Source organism: Chroicocephalus ridibundus, chromosome 8, assembly GCF_963924245.1.
Source record: "Chroicocephalus ridibundus chromosome 8, bChrRid1.1, whole genome shotgun sequence".
Taxonomy (NCBI): Eukaryota; Metazoa; Chordata; class Aves; order Charadriiformes; family Laridae; genus Chroicocephalus; species Chroicocephalus ridibundus.
The window spans coordinates 22824913-22840296 of NC_086291.1; the positions used below are offsets into that span (position 1 = coordinate 22824913).

The window sequence follows — 15384 nt, forward strand, 5'->3', positions numbered from 1 at the left end:
CCGCTCCGCTCCGCGCCGGCGGAAGGGGCTGGGCTGGGCTGGGCTGGGCTGCCCTCCCTGCCGCCCCGGCGGCGCGATGCTGCCGGAGGTCGCTGGAAACGGCGGAGGTTGTCCCCGAGACGTACGTATGGAGTGTGCTGCTCGCTTTCCCTGCCTTTATTTGCCTGTGCGTGCCGCAGGGGCCCGGCGCCGCTTGCGGTGGGTAGAGCCGCCCCCGGGAGCGTGTGTCCGGGGCGGTGCCGCGGGTAAAGGAGGTGCCGCAGCGGAGCCGCTTCGTCTGTGTGAAACGTGCAGCTGCTGCGGCGGGTTCTGGGGGGGGGTGGGTATAAGTTCAGGTGGAAACTACTTTCCCGTAACAGCCTTTAACGTCTGAAGCTTCAGCAGGCCTGTGCCCAGCCTCTCGCAAATTTAAATATTGTTGCGAATATGTTGGAGGTAGCAGCTGAGTTTCATACCACAGACTTTTAACCCAGCAGAGGACAAGCTGACCTGGGTTCTCATATTGTCCAAGCCAGCAATAGCGTTCTTCAGAAACAATTCTCTCCCATGTTCTTTGAACTGCAATCAGTTGTGCTCTCTTTTCTTCCATAGAAGAATACAGGCCTCTCTTTTTCCCATTTTTCAAAAGCATTTTGAAGCTTGAGCCTTCAGAGTGTGCTGGGGATTTCAACATCTCCATTCTCTTATATGTGCTTGTACTGAAGCCTGAGCAGCTGTAAACCTATTTCAAAGTATTGGAAAAACTACATCAAGTCTTCACTTCGAGCACTAGGCCTTGGAGCTGGTTGGGTCAAAACATATTATTTATTTATGTAAGTAAAAGTTGCCAATCTGATCGGTGGCTTCTCTCATCAGAGAAGATGGAACTTTCTTAGCTCGTTTCCTTTTAATACATGTGCTTTCTGTCAGGGCAAAGAAGCATTCTTTCATGAAAATGGAAACACAGAACAACTGCTTATGTCTGAAATTTCATCTGTATGCTCTACTGAAGATCTACAAGTAAATAATTGCATTAACATTATTTTGTTTACAAGCAGGAAAACAAGCTAAATTTAGCAAATGATTCACTCTAAATAAGTCTGGCTGCTTGTGAATTACGGTGACAACTGATGGCAACTCACAATAAGAAACATGATGTTTCTCCAAGGCCTTGTCTGAATATGTACAAGTCATAGCAATACAGATTGGAAAAAAAAATGCCTCTCAAGGATAAATAGGAACGTAAAATACATTAAAATAAGAAATGAAATGTCCGTTTCAGTCTATATAAGTACTCCTTTGCATATTGGGTTTTTTTGGCTTTATACTAAGAAAATACAACTTTTGCACACTAAAGACAGCATATATTAAAAAACGGCTGAATTTTAACTTCAGAAAAACAAAGTTACCCTTAGTATGGGAGGTTGACATAGCTTAGATAGAATCCAATTCTCAAAAAAAATGACAATCGAATAAAGTTAAATAAGTACGATGCCAGAGATGGGCATTTACTTTTCAATGTGTATTTTGTAACGTGTACTTTACCCTCTTGCAGGAACATACACAGGCAGTAAGAAGAGCACAACTGATCACAGAGCACAGGATGGGCCTCTGTTTTCTTCTGTTAATTGTAGGGTTTTGCGGGGCACAGTACAGCCCTAATACTCTCTCTGGGAGGACGTCTATCGTACATCTCTTTGAATGGCGCTGGGCGGATATTGCTCTTGAGTGTGAACGCTATTTAGCTCCTAATGGATTTGGAGGAGTTCAGGTATGTCTGTTCCTATCAGGAGGTAGTAAAATTGCTGCATAGGTGGTAATTTGTTTTTCAGAGAAAATGTTCAATTCACCAAAGGACAGGTACTGAGAAAGAAAAATAGAAATTGGTAATGGAAGTAGTAAATGCTGACAAATATATTCTTCAGCCATCATCATGTAAGCGCAAATTTATTTCGTTGCTCCGAAGTGTATGTTTTGCATTCTGTGCTATTACGTTTAGATGAATTAGAATTACATATCACTGGCTAAATCTTTTTTTTACTGCTGTGAAGAGTAACCGATGTTTATCTGCTTAATATTATTTAAGTCAAGGGAAGCTCTTAAAAGCTGGGTAAATATAAAATGAAACTATGAGAAAAAGGGCTCCCAAAGAAGATACCAAAATGCTGAAGGTTTTAAATAAATAAAAGGCTGCTAATTGTGTTCACCCAAACTGGCAAGTTTCTCTCTGTAAAGCCTAGTGTCGGTGTAAGCCAGTAAGAGACCCTTCTTTGGAGGGACGTGATGTGAGCAGGCAGAAATGAACTGAACGCAAGTTCTGGTGGCGGTGTGTTGATGTGAATCTGTTCTGCCTGAACAACAGACACGTGTTCCCGTGGAACCAGTCCTGTCAGATGGGTGGGGTACGACGGCTGGAGAGCAGTCACCTATTAAACTATTTCAGTTGGTTTGTCAGATTCCTCAGGAAATATTGGTGAGAGACGTCTGCCTGTGTCTTGTAGCCCAGGAATTTGCAAGTTGACCTGAGTGAGAACTTTCTCATAATTTTCAAATACATCTTTTCTGTGCAAACTTTTTTCCAGGCACACAGGCCTGATTGATTGATCTTTAAACTGTGGTATATGCTTGGATATCTTTTTAATCCATGCTGTGACAGGGTCTCAGAAAGTAAGTTTTTTCAGATGCAGACTTGCTGAGCTGGTCACAAAGGCGTGGCAGCTTTGTGGGAGATGGTGGGATCAGGTGGTCATGTCCAGAGACCTGGAGGTCGCAGCAAAAGCTTGTTGCCTGAAAAGTATCCTGGAAACAGTCTATAAAAGAAAGAGGTATTAGCTTGTCTGGAAACTGTGACACGTCTCATGTCAAGAATCTTTTATCGAAGGCCTGCATTCATGAAGATAATTAGGACACTAAGTCCATGGACATAATTTTTATAGTATGTTTCTACCTGCTGAAGGTCCAGGCCTAAGTCTTCTATTTCCAGCCCACTACAGTGTAAGCAGAGGATACTGAGGATCTACGTGGGTTAGGTATTGTGAGAGCCTTCCGTTAAAGGGGCCTGATTTTCTATTTTTATGTTCTTTCTCTAACAATATTGGGCAAACAAATAAACCATTATCAGTATTCTGTTACCAGGAGACACCATCTCATTCACAGATTTCACCTCCAAATGAAAATGTTATCATTACTGACCCTCGGCAACCATGGTGGGAAAGATACCAGCCCATCAGCTACAAGCTGTGCACACGATCTGGAAATGAAACTGAATTTAGAGACATGGTGACCAGGTGCAATAATGTTGGAGTAAGTGCTTTGAAAACCTTCTGGTGTTAACAATGCAAGGTTAGACAACTGGCAATTTAGAAGGGAAGACATGGTAGCAGTGGAGTGAAGATGAGGGTTTTTTCATAGAATAGTTTGGGTTGAAAGGGACCTTTAAAGGTCATTTAGTCCAACCGTGCAGGGACATCTGCACTAGATCAGGTTGCTCAGAGCCCCCGTCCAACCTGACTTTGAATGTTTCCAGGCATGGGGCATCTACCACTTCCCTGGACAACCTGTTCCACTGTTACACCACCCTCATTGTAAAAAATTTCTTCCTTATATCTAGTCTAAATCTACCCAGTTTTAGTTTAAAGCCATGACACCTTGTCCTATTGCAACAGGTCCACTAAAAAGTTTGTCCCCATCTTTCTTATAGGCTCCCTTTAAGTACTGAAAGGCTGCAGTAAGGTCTTCCCGGAGCCTTCTCTTCTCCAGGCTGAACAACCCCAACTGTCTTGGTTTTTCCTCATAGGAGAGGTATTCCATCCCTCTGATAATTTTTGTGGCGATTCTCTGGACCTGCTCCAGCAGCTCCATGTCTTTCCTGTGCTGAGGGCTCCAGAGCTGCATGCGGTATGCCAGGTGGGGTCTCATCAGAGGGGCAGAATCACCTCCCTCGACCTGCTGGCCACGCTTCTTTTGATGCAGCCCAGGATACGGTTGGCCTTCTGGGCTGCAAGTGCGCATTGCATGCTCATGTTGAGCTTCTCATCCAGCAACAACCCCAAGTCCTCCTCCTCAGGGCTGCTCGCAATCCCTTCATCCCTGAGTCCCTCCCCCAGCCCGTACTGATACCAGGGGTTGCCCCGACCCAGGTGCAGGACCTTGCACTTGGACTTGGCCTTGTTGAATTTCATGAGGTTTGCAGGGGCTCACTTCTCAAGCTTGTCCAGGTCCCTCTGAATGGCATCCTGTCCCTCAGGCATGTCAGCCACATCACACAGCTTGGTGTTGTCTGCAAACTTGCTGAGGGTGCACACAATCCAACCGTTGGTGTCATTGATGAAGACATTAAATAGTGCTGGTCCATATATGGACCCCTGAGGGACACCACTTGTCACCGATCTCCATCTGGACATAGAGCCGTTGACTACTACCCCCGGATGCGACCATCCTGCCAATCCCTCATCCACCAAAAAGTCCACCCAACACCCATATCTCTTCAATTTAGAGAGAAGGGCATTGTGGGGGACCGTGTCAAAAGCCTTACAGAAAGTAGAGATAGACAACATCCATAGCTCCTCCCTTGTCCATTGATGTAGTCACTCCATCACAGAAAGCCACTAGATTGGTCAGGCAGGACTTGCGCTTGGTGAAACCATGCTGTCTGTCTCGAATCACATTCCTGTCCTCCATGTGCCTTAGCATAGCTTCTAGGAGGATCTGTTCCATGATCTTGCCAGGCACAAAGGTGACACTACAAGTCAGTAGTTCCCAGGGTCCTCCTTTCTACCCTTCTTGAAAATGGATGCAATGTTATTTGCCTATCTCTTGAGATGCATGTGGTATCACCAATGCTATATGTTAATAAAAGAGAAATATTTTAAATAAAATGTTGTGGGAAGCAAGCAAGCAGAAATAGGGGGATAGGGCAGGAGGTGAGAGAGAAAGAATATTAATTAGTGGTGCTGTGGGAAGTAGCTTTCTGTAATGGAAATGTGAATACTATTCTCTAGGTACATATTTATGTGGATGCAGTAATCAACCATATGTGTGGAGCTAATGCTGGTGCTGGTGACCATGCTACATGTGGAAGTTATTTCAATGCAAAGACTGAAGATTTTCCAGCTGTGCCGTATTCTGGCTGGGACTTTAATGATCATAAATGTAAATCTAGAAGTGGAGACATTGAGGATTATCATGATATATCTCAGGTAAACCTAGAACTATAAATATATTTTTTATGTACATCTGTTCCTGGGGTGTAGTTTCTTTGCTCCCCTTTACTGTCAGACATTTTTTGAAAACAAAACAAAAACCCTAATGGAAAACCATCCAAATTGATAATAGAGGTTAACATTGCTATCAGGAGCACCACTTCTTAAAAGGATAGCTCTACTTGAGCCAATGGCTCAATTTCACATTTAGACAAATGTGCTTGGGTACTTTACAAATACTGTTTTAAAGCTCATTAAATCTATTTAGGAATTATCTTTGTTTGCTTTGTTTTTATTAGCTTCATTTTTTGTGCTTTAAAAAAAAGTAATAGTTGTTATCTACCTTTTATTTTGATGTGGAAATTTTCTTTTGTCTCAATTTCAGAAGAGAGTGATTAGGATTTCATAAAGAAAAATGCTAAAAACCTGAAAATCAACCCTCTGTTTAGAGATTTCTCTTCTAGGAGTCTCTCTCTTCCTCTATATCAGATTACAAAGTCAGGACTTTACCACAGAATGAAAAATTATTTTATAAAGATAAATACCTGTCTTTCTTAAATAATGTCTTATGCCTTTCAAGTGCATTTGGTCTTTTGTGAATCTAGGTTGAGGGAAGAGGTGTTTTGGAGAAATGGCAGAAGAAGGGGAGACTTTAAATGTCCCTGAATTCTTGAGCAGTTCTAAAGGAGTGTCTTTGTAGCCAATTTTTAGTACAGTTTGCAACATAGGCTGATGTACCTTGCTCTCTCCAGGCAGATGTGCATACCCATGGAAACCCATCATAAGAGTTATTAAAAAAGCATTTCAGTATATTCAGTTTACGTTTAAAGTATTCTTTTGATGAAAATTGATGCCCATCATTTTGTATTTACAGGAAACAAAGGCAAAATGGGGACAGAAAACAAGAGTTTAATGTTCTGTAAGGCCATAACAACTCAAGATTTTTAAAAGATTTACAAATACAATTTCTAGAAATCTTTCCTACACTAGAGAAGAAATGAGCACGCCTGAAATAGTAATGAATCTGTTCCTTAATACCCTGGAGTAAAAATAATTTACCATATTTTTGCTCTATACTTGCATTTAAAAGGTGATTATAAATGTAATGATTTGACTCTGTTATAATCCTTCAGCACGTACAGCTGTGTAAGCTGGGTGAATGCAGACTTCTTAATGCTCATTCTGTGTAGATGACTGTCCAAGATAACGGCCCGAGGCAAAGATATGCATGGTGAATAATGACTAGGGAAGGTTTTATTTGGCATTGTAATGTAGGTAACAAAATTTAAAATGTATGTAGACCACTACATTTAGTTTATTAGGTGAAAAATGTTTCATTTCAGAATTTTTATATAGGTCCGAGACTGCCGCTTGGTTAGCCTTCTTGATCTGGCTCTGGAGAAGGACTACGTACGCTCAAAAGTCGCTGAGTACATGAACTACCTCATTGATATTGGTGTAGCTGGCTTCCGAATTGATGCTGCCAAGCATATGTGGCCTGGGGATGTGGAGGCGATTTTGGACAAGCTGAAAGATCTAAATACTAAATGGTTTTCTGCAGGAGCTAAACCTTTCATTTACCAGGAGGTAATCTTTATTTTTTTAAAATGTACTTTACAAACGTATTTCTTGCAGGCACAGTACAGACTCAGTCCCACACTGGAAGCGATACTTCGCTTGAGCTGGGCCTGAGCAGCTTTCAAACTCAAGATCTGTAGAAATCACCATCAAGATTTAATAACCATAACTTGCAAATATCTAATCTGCCCCCAAATGGTAATTGAAATGCAAAATGCCCCAGTTGTTTTGGACCTGGAAGCAGGAAGTAGATAACCTGGAAATTCCACATGAGATTAAATTTACTGCATCTAATTTAGTGTAAAAATTGTATTGGTTTTAAGTAGGAAGTAGGTAATCTGGAAATTCCACATGAGATTAAATTTACTGCATCTAAGTTAGTGTAAAAATTGTATTGGTTTTAAAAAGAGATTTCACTCTTTGAATTTTAAATTTTGGATAATAAATTGCAATGCAAGATATAAATAGTGATTATGGTCTGAAATTTTGTTTGTCAATGGCATAACCAGTGTTACTTGTCGTTCCAAATTTGTGTTTTACATTTGAATAATAAATCCTAACAAGGCCTAAGAAGCTGGTAATTACTGGTTTCAGTCAGGAGAAGCTAAAGTTGCTAGACACATTTTATTAAATCAGTATGTTCCGTGCAAGGTCTAGGGCAAAGAGTGAGATGAGGTTGCCCATGTGCTTGAAAGCAGAGGCATTGGTGACTAGACTAAAGTTGGTACAACCCAAGCCTTAGTTATGCAGTAGTGATCAATAGTGGTAGGGAGTTAAAGGAGGGAGACAGAAGACAAGTTCACAGCTAGTCTGAGATAAAATGAAGAAAATATCTTTAAATACGATTTGGCAAGTAAGCCAAATCATATATGTAGCTCAAGTAGTGCCTCTTCCTTAAAACAATGTCTAGGGCAATGCCTTTTACTTGTTTGTTTAAGTAGAATGAAATGCTCTATCTATCTGCCAGGTAATTGACTTGGGCGGAGAGCCGATCAAAAGCAGTGACTACTTTGGAAATGGCCGAGTGACAGAATTCAAATACGGTGCAAAGCTGGGGACAGTGATCCGCAAGTGGAACGGAGAAAAGATGGCCTACTTAAAGTAAGGATGAGGCTGATGTGATGTGACTTATCTGGGGGATACACCGGTTGGCAGAGGAGCTTCAAGTCTTTGTGCTTTTGTCTAGGAACTGGGGAGAAGGCTGGGGCTTTATGCCTTCCGACAGAGCCCTGGTCTTTGTGGATAATCATGACAACCAGCGGGGGCACGGAGCCGGTGGAGCTTCCATTCTAACCTTCTGGGACGCCAGGTAAGGGATTGCTCTTGTCTGGGTGATGCTTCTTCCTTTTGCTTGTGTGTCTATCTGGTCTCTGGCACAGTTTCCCTTTCCACGTCTCACTGCTTTTTTCTTCTGTCTAACAAACAGGCTTTATAAAATGGGAGTTGGTTTTATGCTTGCTCATCCGTATGGATTCACACGTGTGATGTCAAGTTTTCGCTGGCCAAGATATTTTGTAAATGGACGGGTAAGCTTGTGGTGCTGAAGATACGTTCCTGGTGCGTAAGGATCGGAACAAGGCCAGAGAAGCAGTCCAGTGGATTTACATTTGTTAAGCCATTTCTCTGTCCCATGTTGGATCTGTCAGGTGGAAGTTTGATGCTGCATCTAGCTTTTCTCTACAGACAGGCTCTCTGCATTGCCAGTAAGCATGTAAATTTACAATTGCAGGACGTGAATGACTGGGTTGGACCCCCAAGTAACTCGGATGGATCAACGAAAGCTGTTATAATCAATCCAGACACTACCTGTGGCAATGACTGGGTTTGTGAACATCGCTGGCGTCAAATAAAGTAGGATACTGTGGAGAAAAACCAAGTAAAAGCAGGTGCTTTTGCTTGATGTTCCTGGTGGCTTTAGAGCTCCTGCAGCCCCGATGACCGCCATTCCTTGCATTTTCAGGAACATGGTTATCTTCCGTAATGTGGTGGACGGTCAACCTTTCTCCAACTGGTGGGACAACGGCAGCAATCAAGTAGCTTTTGGCCGTGGTAATAAAGGCTTCATCGTTTTCAATAATGATGACTGGTAAGTAAAAGAGGAATAAATTTTAATTCTCCTACTTAGCAGAGAACACGTTTGAGGTATTTGAGTTCCAGCAGATCTTTGTAACAGATGCTTCCTCTGTCTCGGTTGGCAATTTAAATTTACCATTCTCCATCCTAGCAGGAGCACTCTTCACTGTCTGAGGTTGGGCCTTGTACTGTGCTCTTGCTATTTCCCGGTTCCTGGAGCGGGCTGTATCGCTGAGGAGCATGGTCAGCCAGCAACGTCTGAGCTTACAAAAATGAGGGAGCTTGGTGACTCAGGGATATGGTCCAAAAGTGGCAGTATTATTAACTGTGTTGCAATCTTGTACGGAAGAATGACATGATTTAAGAGAACAGGACTGTGTCAGATCTATAACAATTAGAAGCAGGTTAGGCTGATGAGCAGTGTGAAGGATGTAGTGGTTGAGTTCTCAGTTAACTTAGTTTTCCAAGCCTACTGTGCTGTAAAACACAACAGTTCCTTTTTTTGACATTCTGGAAAGACCTGAGAGAAGTTTTATTAGGGCTGACAGTTTTTTAGCCTATTTTGGTGTGTTCTTGTCGTGTACTGTGACGTCAGAAATAAAAAATCTGCATGAAAGTACCTTTAAGCTCCTTACAAAACAGATTACTAACAGAGAAATTTCCGAGAATTTCTAATACAATAATCTAAAAAAGCTAACTGCAGTTTGGTAGAGAAAAATGAAAATTGCACTACAGTGCAATTTGAAGTTTTGGAGTTCAAGTCCTAAAGTTCCTGGAGAGTGAGATTACCTAAGCTTTCTGTCATTGGTGGTAAATACTTAAATACTACTACATTAATTAATCAATTTACTTCATTATTTTTCTTCATTGTGAAGGAGTAGTCCTGTGTAATGAGAACGAAATTGCTTTAAGTGCCCACAATGTAAAACAGTTCACATGAAAAATTATTTTAACTAGTGTGTGTTGACCAGCCTTATGATGTCTGAGCACAGCAAGAACCTCTGGTGTTTTTTCTAGGCTCCTCACTCAGAGTTTTAGAGGATTGTCATTTTGTGGGAGAATAGATTCTGGCGCGTCCAGAGAAGTGCTGCAGAATAACAACTCCAGAATTACCTAATGTCTGGGAAGGTCTCTAACATGCGTTGCAAAGCATTTGAGAGTCCAAATAATCCTTATTGCATTTCAATATTTTCCGAAGGTCTTTGAATGTAACTCTGCAGACTGGTCTCCCTGCTGGCACTTACTGCGATGTCATTTCTGGACAAAAGGAAGGTGACTCCTGTACAGCACTTGAAGTTCATATTGCTCCTGATGGCACGGCTAATTTCCTGATCAGTAATGAGGATGAAGACCCATTCATTGCAATTCATGTTGACGCTAAATTGTAACCAGATCTGTTGTGCACATGTTGTTTCTTCTCTTTTCTATTTTTGCTAATAGCGTACAAGGTGGTCTGATTGTCTTGGCTCTCCAGCACTGAATGAACCATGAAAAAGCAAAGTGTATTGGCTTATATTAATGAAATACCAAGTAGCTGCTACACAGAGATAGGAGCCAGTGGTGCTAGTGCAGATCTGGAAGAGGTGGTATAGGCCTGTTAGCCTTGGTAAGCACGCTTTATTCAGTTAAAGTATTAATAAAAAATGAAAGGAGAAGAATTAAATGACTTCATTTTAAATTGCACTGCTCTGTGCATAAGTGGAAATGCAATTCTCTTTATGGGCAACCGGGACTGGGAGTTGACAGCATGTCCAAAATCAAGCAAAGACACCTTTGTGCTGGAACAAGGTGCAATTCAAGTTGATGCCAAGTTATAACTCAGTTGAAAATGTGTTTCTTCCGTTGGTCTTTACATTTACTGTTACCCCAGGTGCAATTCCCTGGTGCTTGATCGTGACCTTAGTGAATAATAAATGGCAATCAAATTCAAGAGTAATGCTTTATCCCTTCATGAATTGGATTGTAACTTCATCACATCATAACAAGCGGCAATGCAGCGGTGGGTTTTATCTCAATGCAACACTCCATTTCCCGCATCACAGAAACAGGGGGGAAAATAAAGGACATAAAAAGAACCCGAACCACCACCTGGGGAAGTCAAAATGCGGCATTTCCAAGGCAGATACACGCACGCAGATCTGTACGCCAGGGCAGCCACACTGTGGGCGCTCAGCTACGAGCAGTGCCTACGCACACAGACAGCTTATCCCTTCCTTGGGACAAAGCAGCCCCGGGGTCTGGGTCAGCAGAGGAAGCTGGGCTGCGCCAGTCGGTTATTCCAGCCTGTGACATCCACGGATGCAGCGGGTTGCTGGTCCGCAGTCAGTCTGTGCCTGTACAACTCAAAACCACAGACCTTCCGTTGTTAGCCGCGCTGGCTTGCTGCAAACGAGCGTTCCCTGTGGCTGTTCCAAAGGTGTCTGAGAAGCACGCTGTATGTGCCAGCATCGTCTGGACCTCCTGAGGGTGGCTGAAGCACGGCATCTTCTAGTCCCTGTGGTGCGTTAGGCTCGCTCATTGTGTAACAGCTCGGAGAATTACACAGACGGAGCACAGTCCCGTCGGCTTTCCCAATTTCTTTGTCAGGCGCGAGGAACTGCTGAGGTAAATGCGAGAGTGCAGCCTTTGCTTTCAGTCAGAATGTCTGCTTGGCCAAAAGTCCTCGTTGCGAGCCAGTGTGGAGGGGCAAGTGGAAGAGGAATGCTGGGATTTATTACCGTTGAGGTCAAGGTGCACTTTTAAGGCTGTTTGCCTTTTGTGGCGGGAGAGAGCGTGCCCGGGTGCCGGGGGCGGCGGTTGTGCGCAAGGGCTCGGAGTGTCTGGCAAGGCCGTGCTGGTGTGGCAGGAAGGGGCCAGGCCGTGTCCCTGGCGCAGAGGCTGGCCCTGCCGCCTGTCTGCCTTGCTCGCTGTGGCCAGCGCCGCCTGGCTGAGGGCAGGGGCCTGCTGGCAAAACACAGCCCCTGGATCCACTCGCTGGAGCGGTGTCAAGCGCCAGGAGACCCATGTGTCAGGGTGTTAATAGCCATTGCAAAGCTGTCATTTTGGGTCAGGTCAGGGAAGCCTCCTGCCCCTTTGAAATAGATTGGAAACACTTGTTGTTGCAGACTGGGGGTAGCAGAGGGATGGGTTCATGTCCACGTTGTGCTCAACCCTCCCTGAGGGCTATTTTCAGGAAGTCATGACATCTCATGTAGCGCGTGATAGTGGCAGTACCCTGGCAGCTGAAAATTTACACTCAAGGTGATGGATACATCTCTGCTGTGGAAACTGGCATGATTTTTTAGGTCCTACTGCTATCACGGCTCCATTTTTTCTTGGCCTGGCTCTTTTTCTGCTTCTCTGAAACCACTGTTTACCACCCTTCCTGGGATTTGCAGTGGACCTGCTATGGCAGATACCACTGACATTTGAGAACTGTTTCTTTCCCGAGAGGAGGACAATCTCAACTTTGTACCATGTTATGAATCTCACCTCTCTGGTGTGTAGCAATAAATGTAGCCATGTTCTTATTTTAAAGATGATAATACAAGTCTAATATCGCTTCTTTAGGCGCTGTTTAAAGTGCATCTTTAAGACTGTCATCTCCCTTAAGATTTTACATTGTTTTTAAGAACCTGTCTGGGGATGGTGGAATGCTGCGTTTAATACACAGGCACGCTTAACTGCCTTTTCATATCCTTCAAGCCATTGTTATGGCAGAGCACAACAATATTGATTATTTATTTGGTCAAGCTAAATAGCAGTGAGGTGGACGATTGTGTTGAGACTGCTCTGACCGTGTCAGAGTCCAATACTCTCTGACCAGCTTCTTTTAGATATTCCGCACGTGGAGGGTGTAATGTTTAATATCAAATTTACTTATTTGTAGGTAATTGAAGCTAGATACTTTTTCTGACTTAGCAGAGTGATCCAAAGCATACTGAAATCACAATACAAATGTAAGTTACTCTCAGAAAAATACAACAGTTGCAATATGCAGTCCAACCACACTATCAATGTGATCTCCATTACTGGTGTCTATAATACCCTCCCCATCGGGATGCTGGGCGTCCCCAGTCACTGGAAAGGAATATGTGGGCTGAAACCAGCTAGACACCATTGCTATCTTTGAAAATCTTTTGTTAGTTGTTTAGATTTTAGGGTCTCTGTTGTGCTGAGCCATCTGTACGCTCCTCCCCATGCTGGTCTGGCTGACCCAGGGAGACATTCACGCTTTGAATTAACTCAGGGATAAGCAGTTCCACCACCAGCTGATGCTGTCAACTGACATAGCTGTTTATCTAAAATAAAGGCCACCTTCCAGCTCCCTTTGTGTTGAGATAAAGTCATTGTTCTTTGCAACATGTGTGGACAGTCACAGCCTGCATTATTCTCTGAGCTTCATGGGCAAGTCACTCTTGCCCGTCTCCTCTGAGCCTTCTTCCTTTGAAGGGGTTTATTGGTCAGTCACGTGCTGGGAGGTCTTGTGTACGCATGGACACCGCAGCAGCATATTGGGAAAATGCTGCCATTGCAGCACGCTCTCGATCATGTGTTCGATTGACAGGGCCGTGCTGTGGCCACCTAGGGACATATAGGAGCAGGCTTGCTTTTTTAGGTTTGCAGTGTAAAAGCTTGCTGATAAAAGGATCTCATTTCGATGTCTGGAACAAATATCCTCCAGTTCTTCACAACCAGGTTTGTGATGATTCTGGGGGATCAAACAGATTAAAACATGGGATTCCAAAACAAAGGCAAACCCTTCCAGTGTCTCATGTGCCCAAAGCTTTAACTCCCCTAAAAGTCCCCTGAAAATCAGAGGCAATTTGCCAAGCACACGATTTTTTTATCGTACTGAAAGAGATGCTGTGTTTGAAACTGCACATTAAATACCTCCTACGTGGGGGTTATACTTCAGAAAGACGCATAAATTGTCAGTGCTGGATGGGCACCTTCTGTCCTGCCCTCATGCATTTCCTCAGCATGCTAAAATACTGCAGCCTGTTCCGCTTGAGCTGCTGAATAGCCTGTCACTTGAGGATCCCAGTCCCCTTGCCAGCGGGTTGGCCATCCCTTGCATTGGGCTATCAAGGATGGGTCCTTACTCTCCTTGGCTGATAGAAGTGTATTCCAGTGGAAAACACACGTCACCGGAAACTGGATGTTGTGCATGACGTGCCATCACATCAATGGAACCCCCCCAGGGAATGGGTGATGTAAAAATTAACCTCAGGCACGTTTGGTTGCTCTCAGTGATATTGTGGAATGGGGGGAGTCTGTAATTACAAGGTGCAATCATCTCGCTGCTTCCTTGCTGTTAGCAAGTAGGCAAGGTCATTCGCAGTAATTTACTATTTCATTGTCGAATGGAAAAAAAGAGCTTTGATAAGGCCTGTGATACGAAAATGAACAGGTGGGGAAATGGGCCCTGCTTCTGTGTTTTGTCCTTGAAGGCAGATTCTTGGAAAGAGGAGGATGCATGTGACATATTCAACGGTATGGCTAGTTTCAGAAAGAAGACCCTAGAGGCAGTTCAGGTACAAAGTGCCCTGGGGTTTCTTTTTCTTGGAGCAGATGGTTAATTTCGTGGACTTTTTAGTTTTTGCACAGATATTTGTCAGATGTCAGTGATTTTCTGGTCTTCATATTCTCTCAGAGTGTTGTTTTATCATTGGCATGACGTGAGATTATTCATGGAGCGTTCTTGCTCACCCCTTGGTCTTACAAGTCAATTCCAAATGAAGACCTGAAATGATGCAATGAGCAAAAGTCAGAAGGGTTTTTTTGAAGGAGGAAATTGCAGGAAAAGCCAGAGGGGACTTGGGCAACAGCTCTGGCTTTCCAATTCAGTTTGATATCAGGCAGCTAAAACTCATCTGCAGTATCACTTTACATCTGATTTTGGGTTTCTTTCCTTGACTCAGATGAATCATTGGTCATTGAAAGTGAGATGAAAGCGTATGCGGAGTCTCTGTTGGAGAGGAGAACACTTGCAGCTCTGATCACTTTCAAGCAGGTGAAGCAACAGTTTCTCTGGACGACCATGTGAACCATAGTTTCTAGCGGGGTCAGGCAATGACACTAGAAAAAATTTAGGCATGAAAAGAGGTCAGTTTCTAGTTAGGAGTGTGATTCACCTGGTGAGGACCCACGACGTGTTGTGTGATAGATCTGTTTTTGACTGAGAGTGGCTCATCAGGTACCCTGGTTTGAGCTGGGACTAATCCTGACAACTAGACGCCTCTGAATGCTGGCAAACTCAGTCATTCTCCTCGTGCTGTTAGATTTTCAGTTGTCTTTTACCTTCCGGAGCCCGCGTTGAGGGTCAATGTGTTATGTTTTGGAATACTTTTGATAAAGTATCACTGTTTACATGATTGGCAAGAGTACAATTCTGAATTTGGATGCACTGCTTACAGGCCGCTTGGTTTATGATAACGTATAATCATTGTGAAAACGTATTTTATCTTCAGCTGTTGGGCAATCTAGGAAAAAAAAAACCCCGAAGTACGATATTAAGCTAGCTAGGGAAATAATAACTGATAGCATTGATCTGTGTGAATTTTGGCAGCTG

The 15384-nt window shown here is 43.4% G+C and overlaps 1 protein-coding gene across 2 annotated transcripts; it reads left to right on the forward strand.

Moving 5' to 3' along the window:
- Positions 1 to 10761, forward strand: LOC134519872 (pancreatic alpha-amylase-like). 2 transcript variants are annotated; one of them, XM_063344607.1, is made up of 11 exons: positions 1 to 121; positions 1535 to 1750; positions 3136 to 3282; positions 4980 to 5177; positions 6537 to 6767; positions 7726 to 7859; positions 7945 to 8067; positions 8185 to 8284; positions 8488 to 8609; positions 8719 to 8844; positions 10030 to 10761. In XM_063344607.1, exons 1-11 carry the CDS (start codon positions 77 to 79, stop codon positions 10217 to 10219), a joined length of 1632 nt encoding a protein of 543 aa, XP_063200677.1. In that variant the 5' UTR covers positions 1 to 76; the 3' UTR covers positions 10220 to 10761. The 2 variants fall into 2 exon arrangements, with proteins under 2 accessions (XP_063200677.1, XP_063200678.1); XM_063344608.1 differs by having other exon boundaries at positions 84 to 198.
- Positions 10762 to 15384: the final 4623 nt, after the last annotated feature.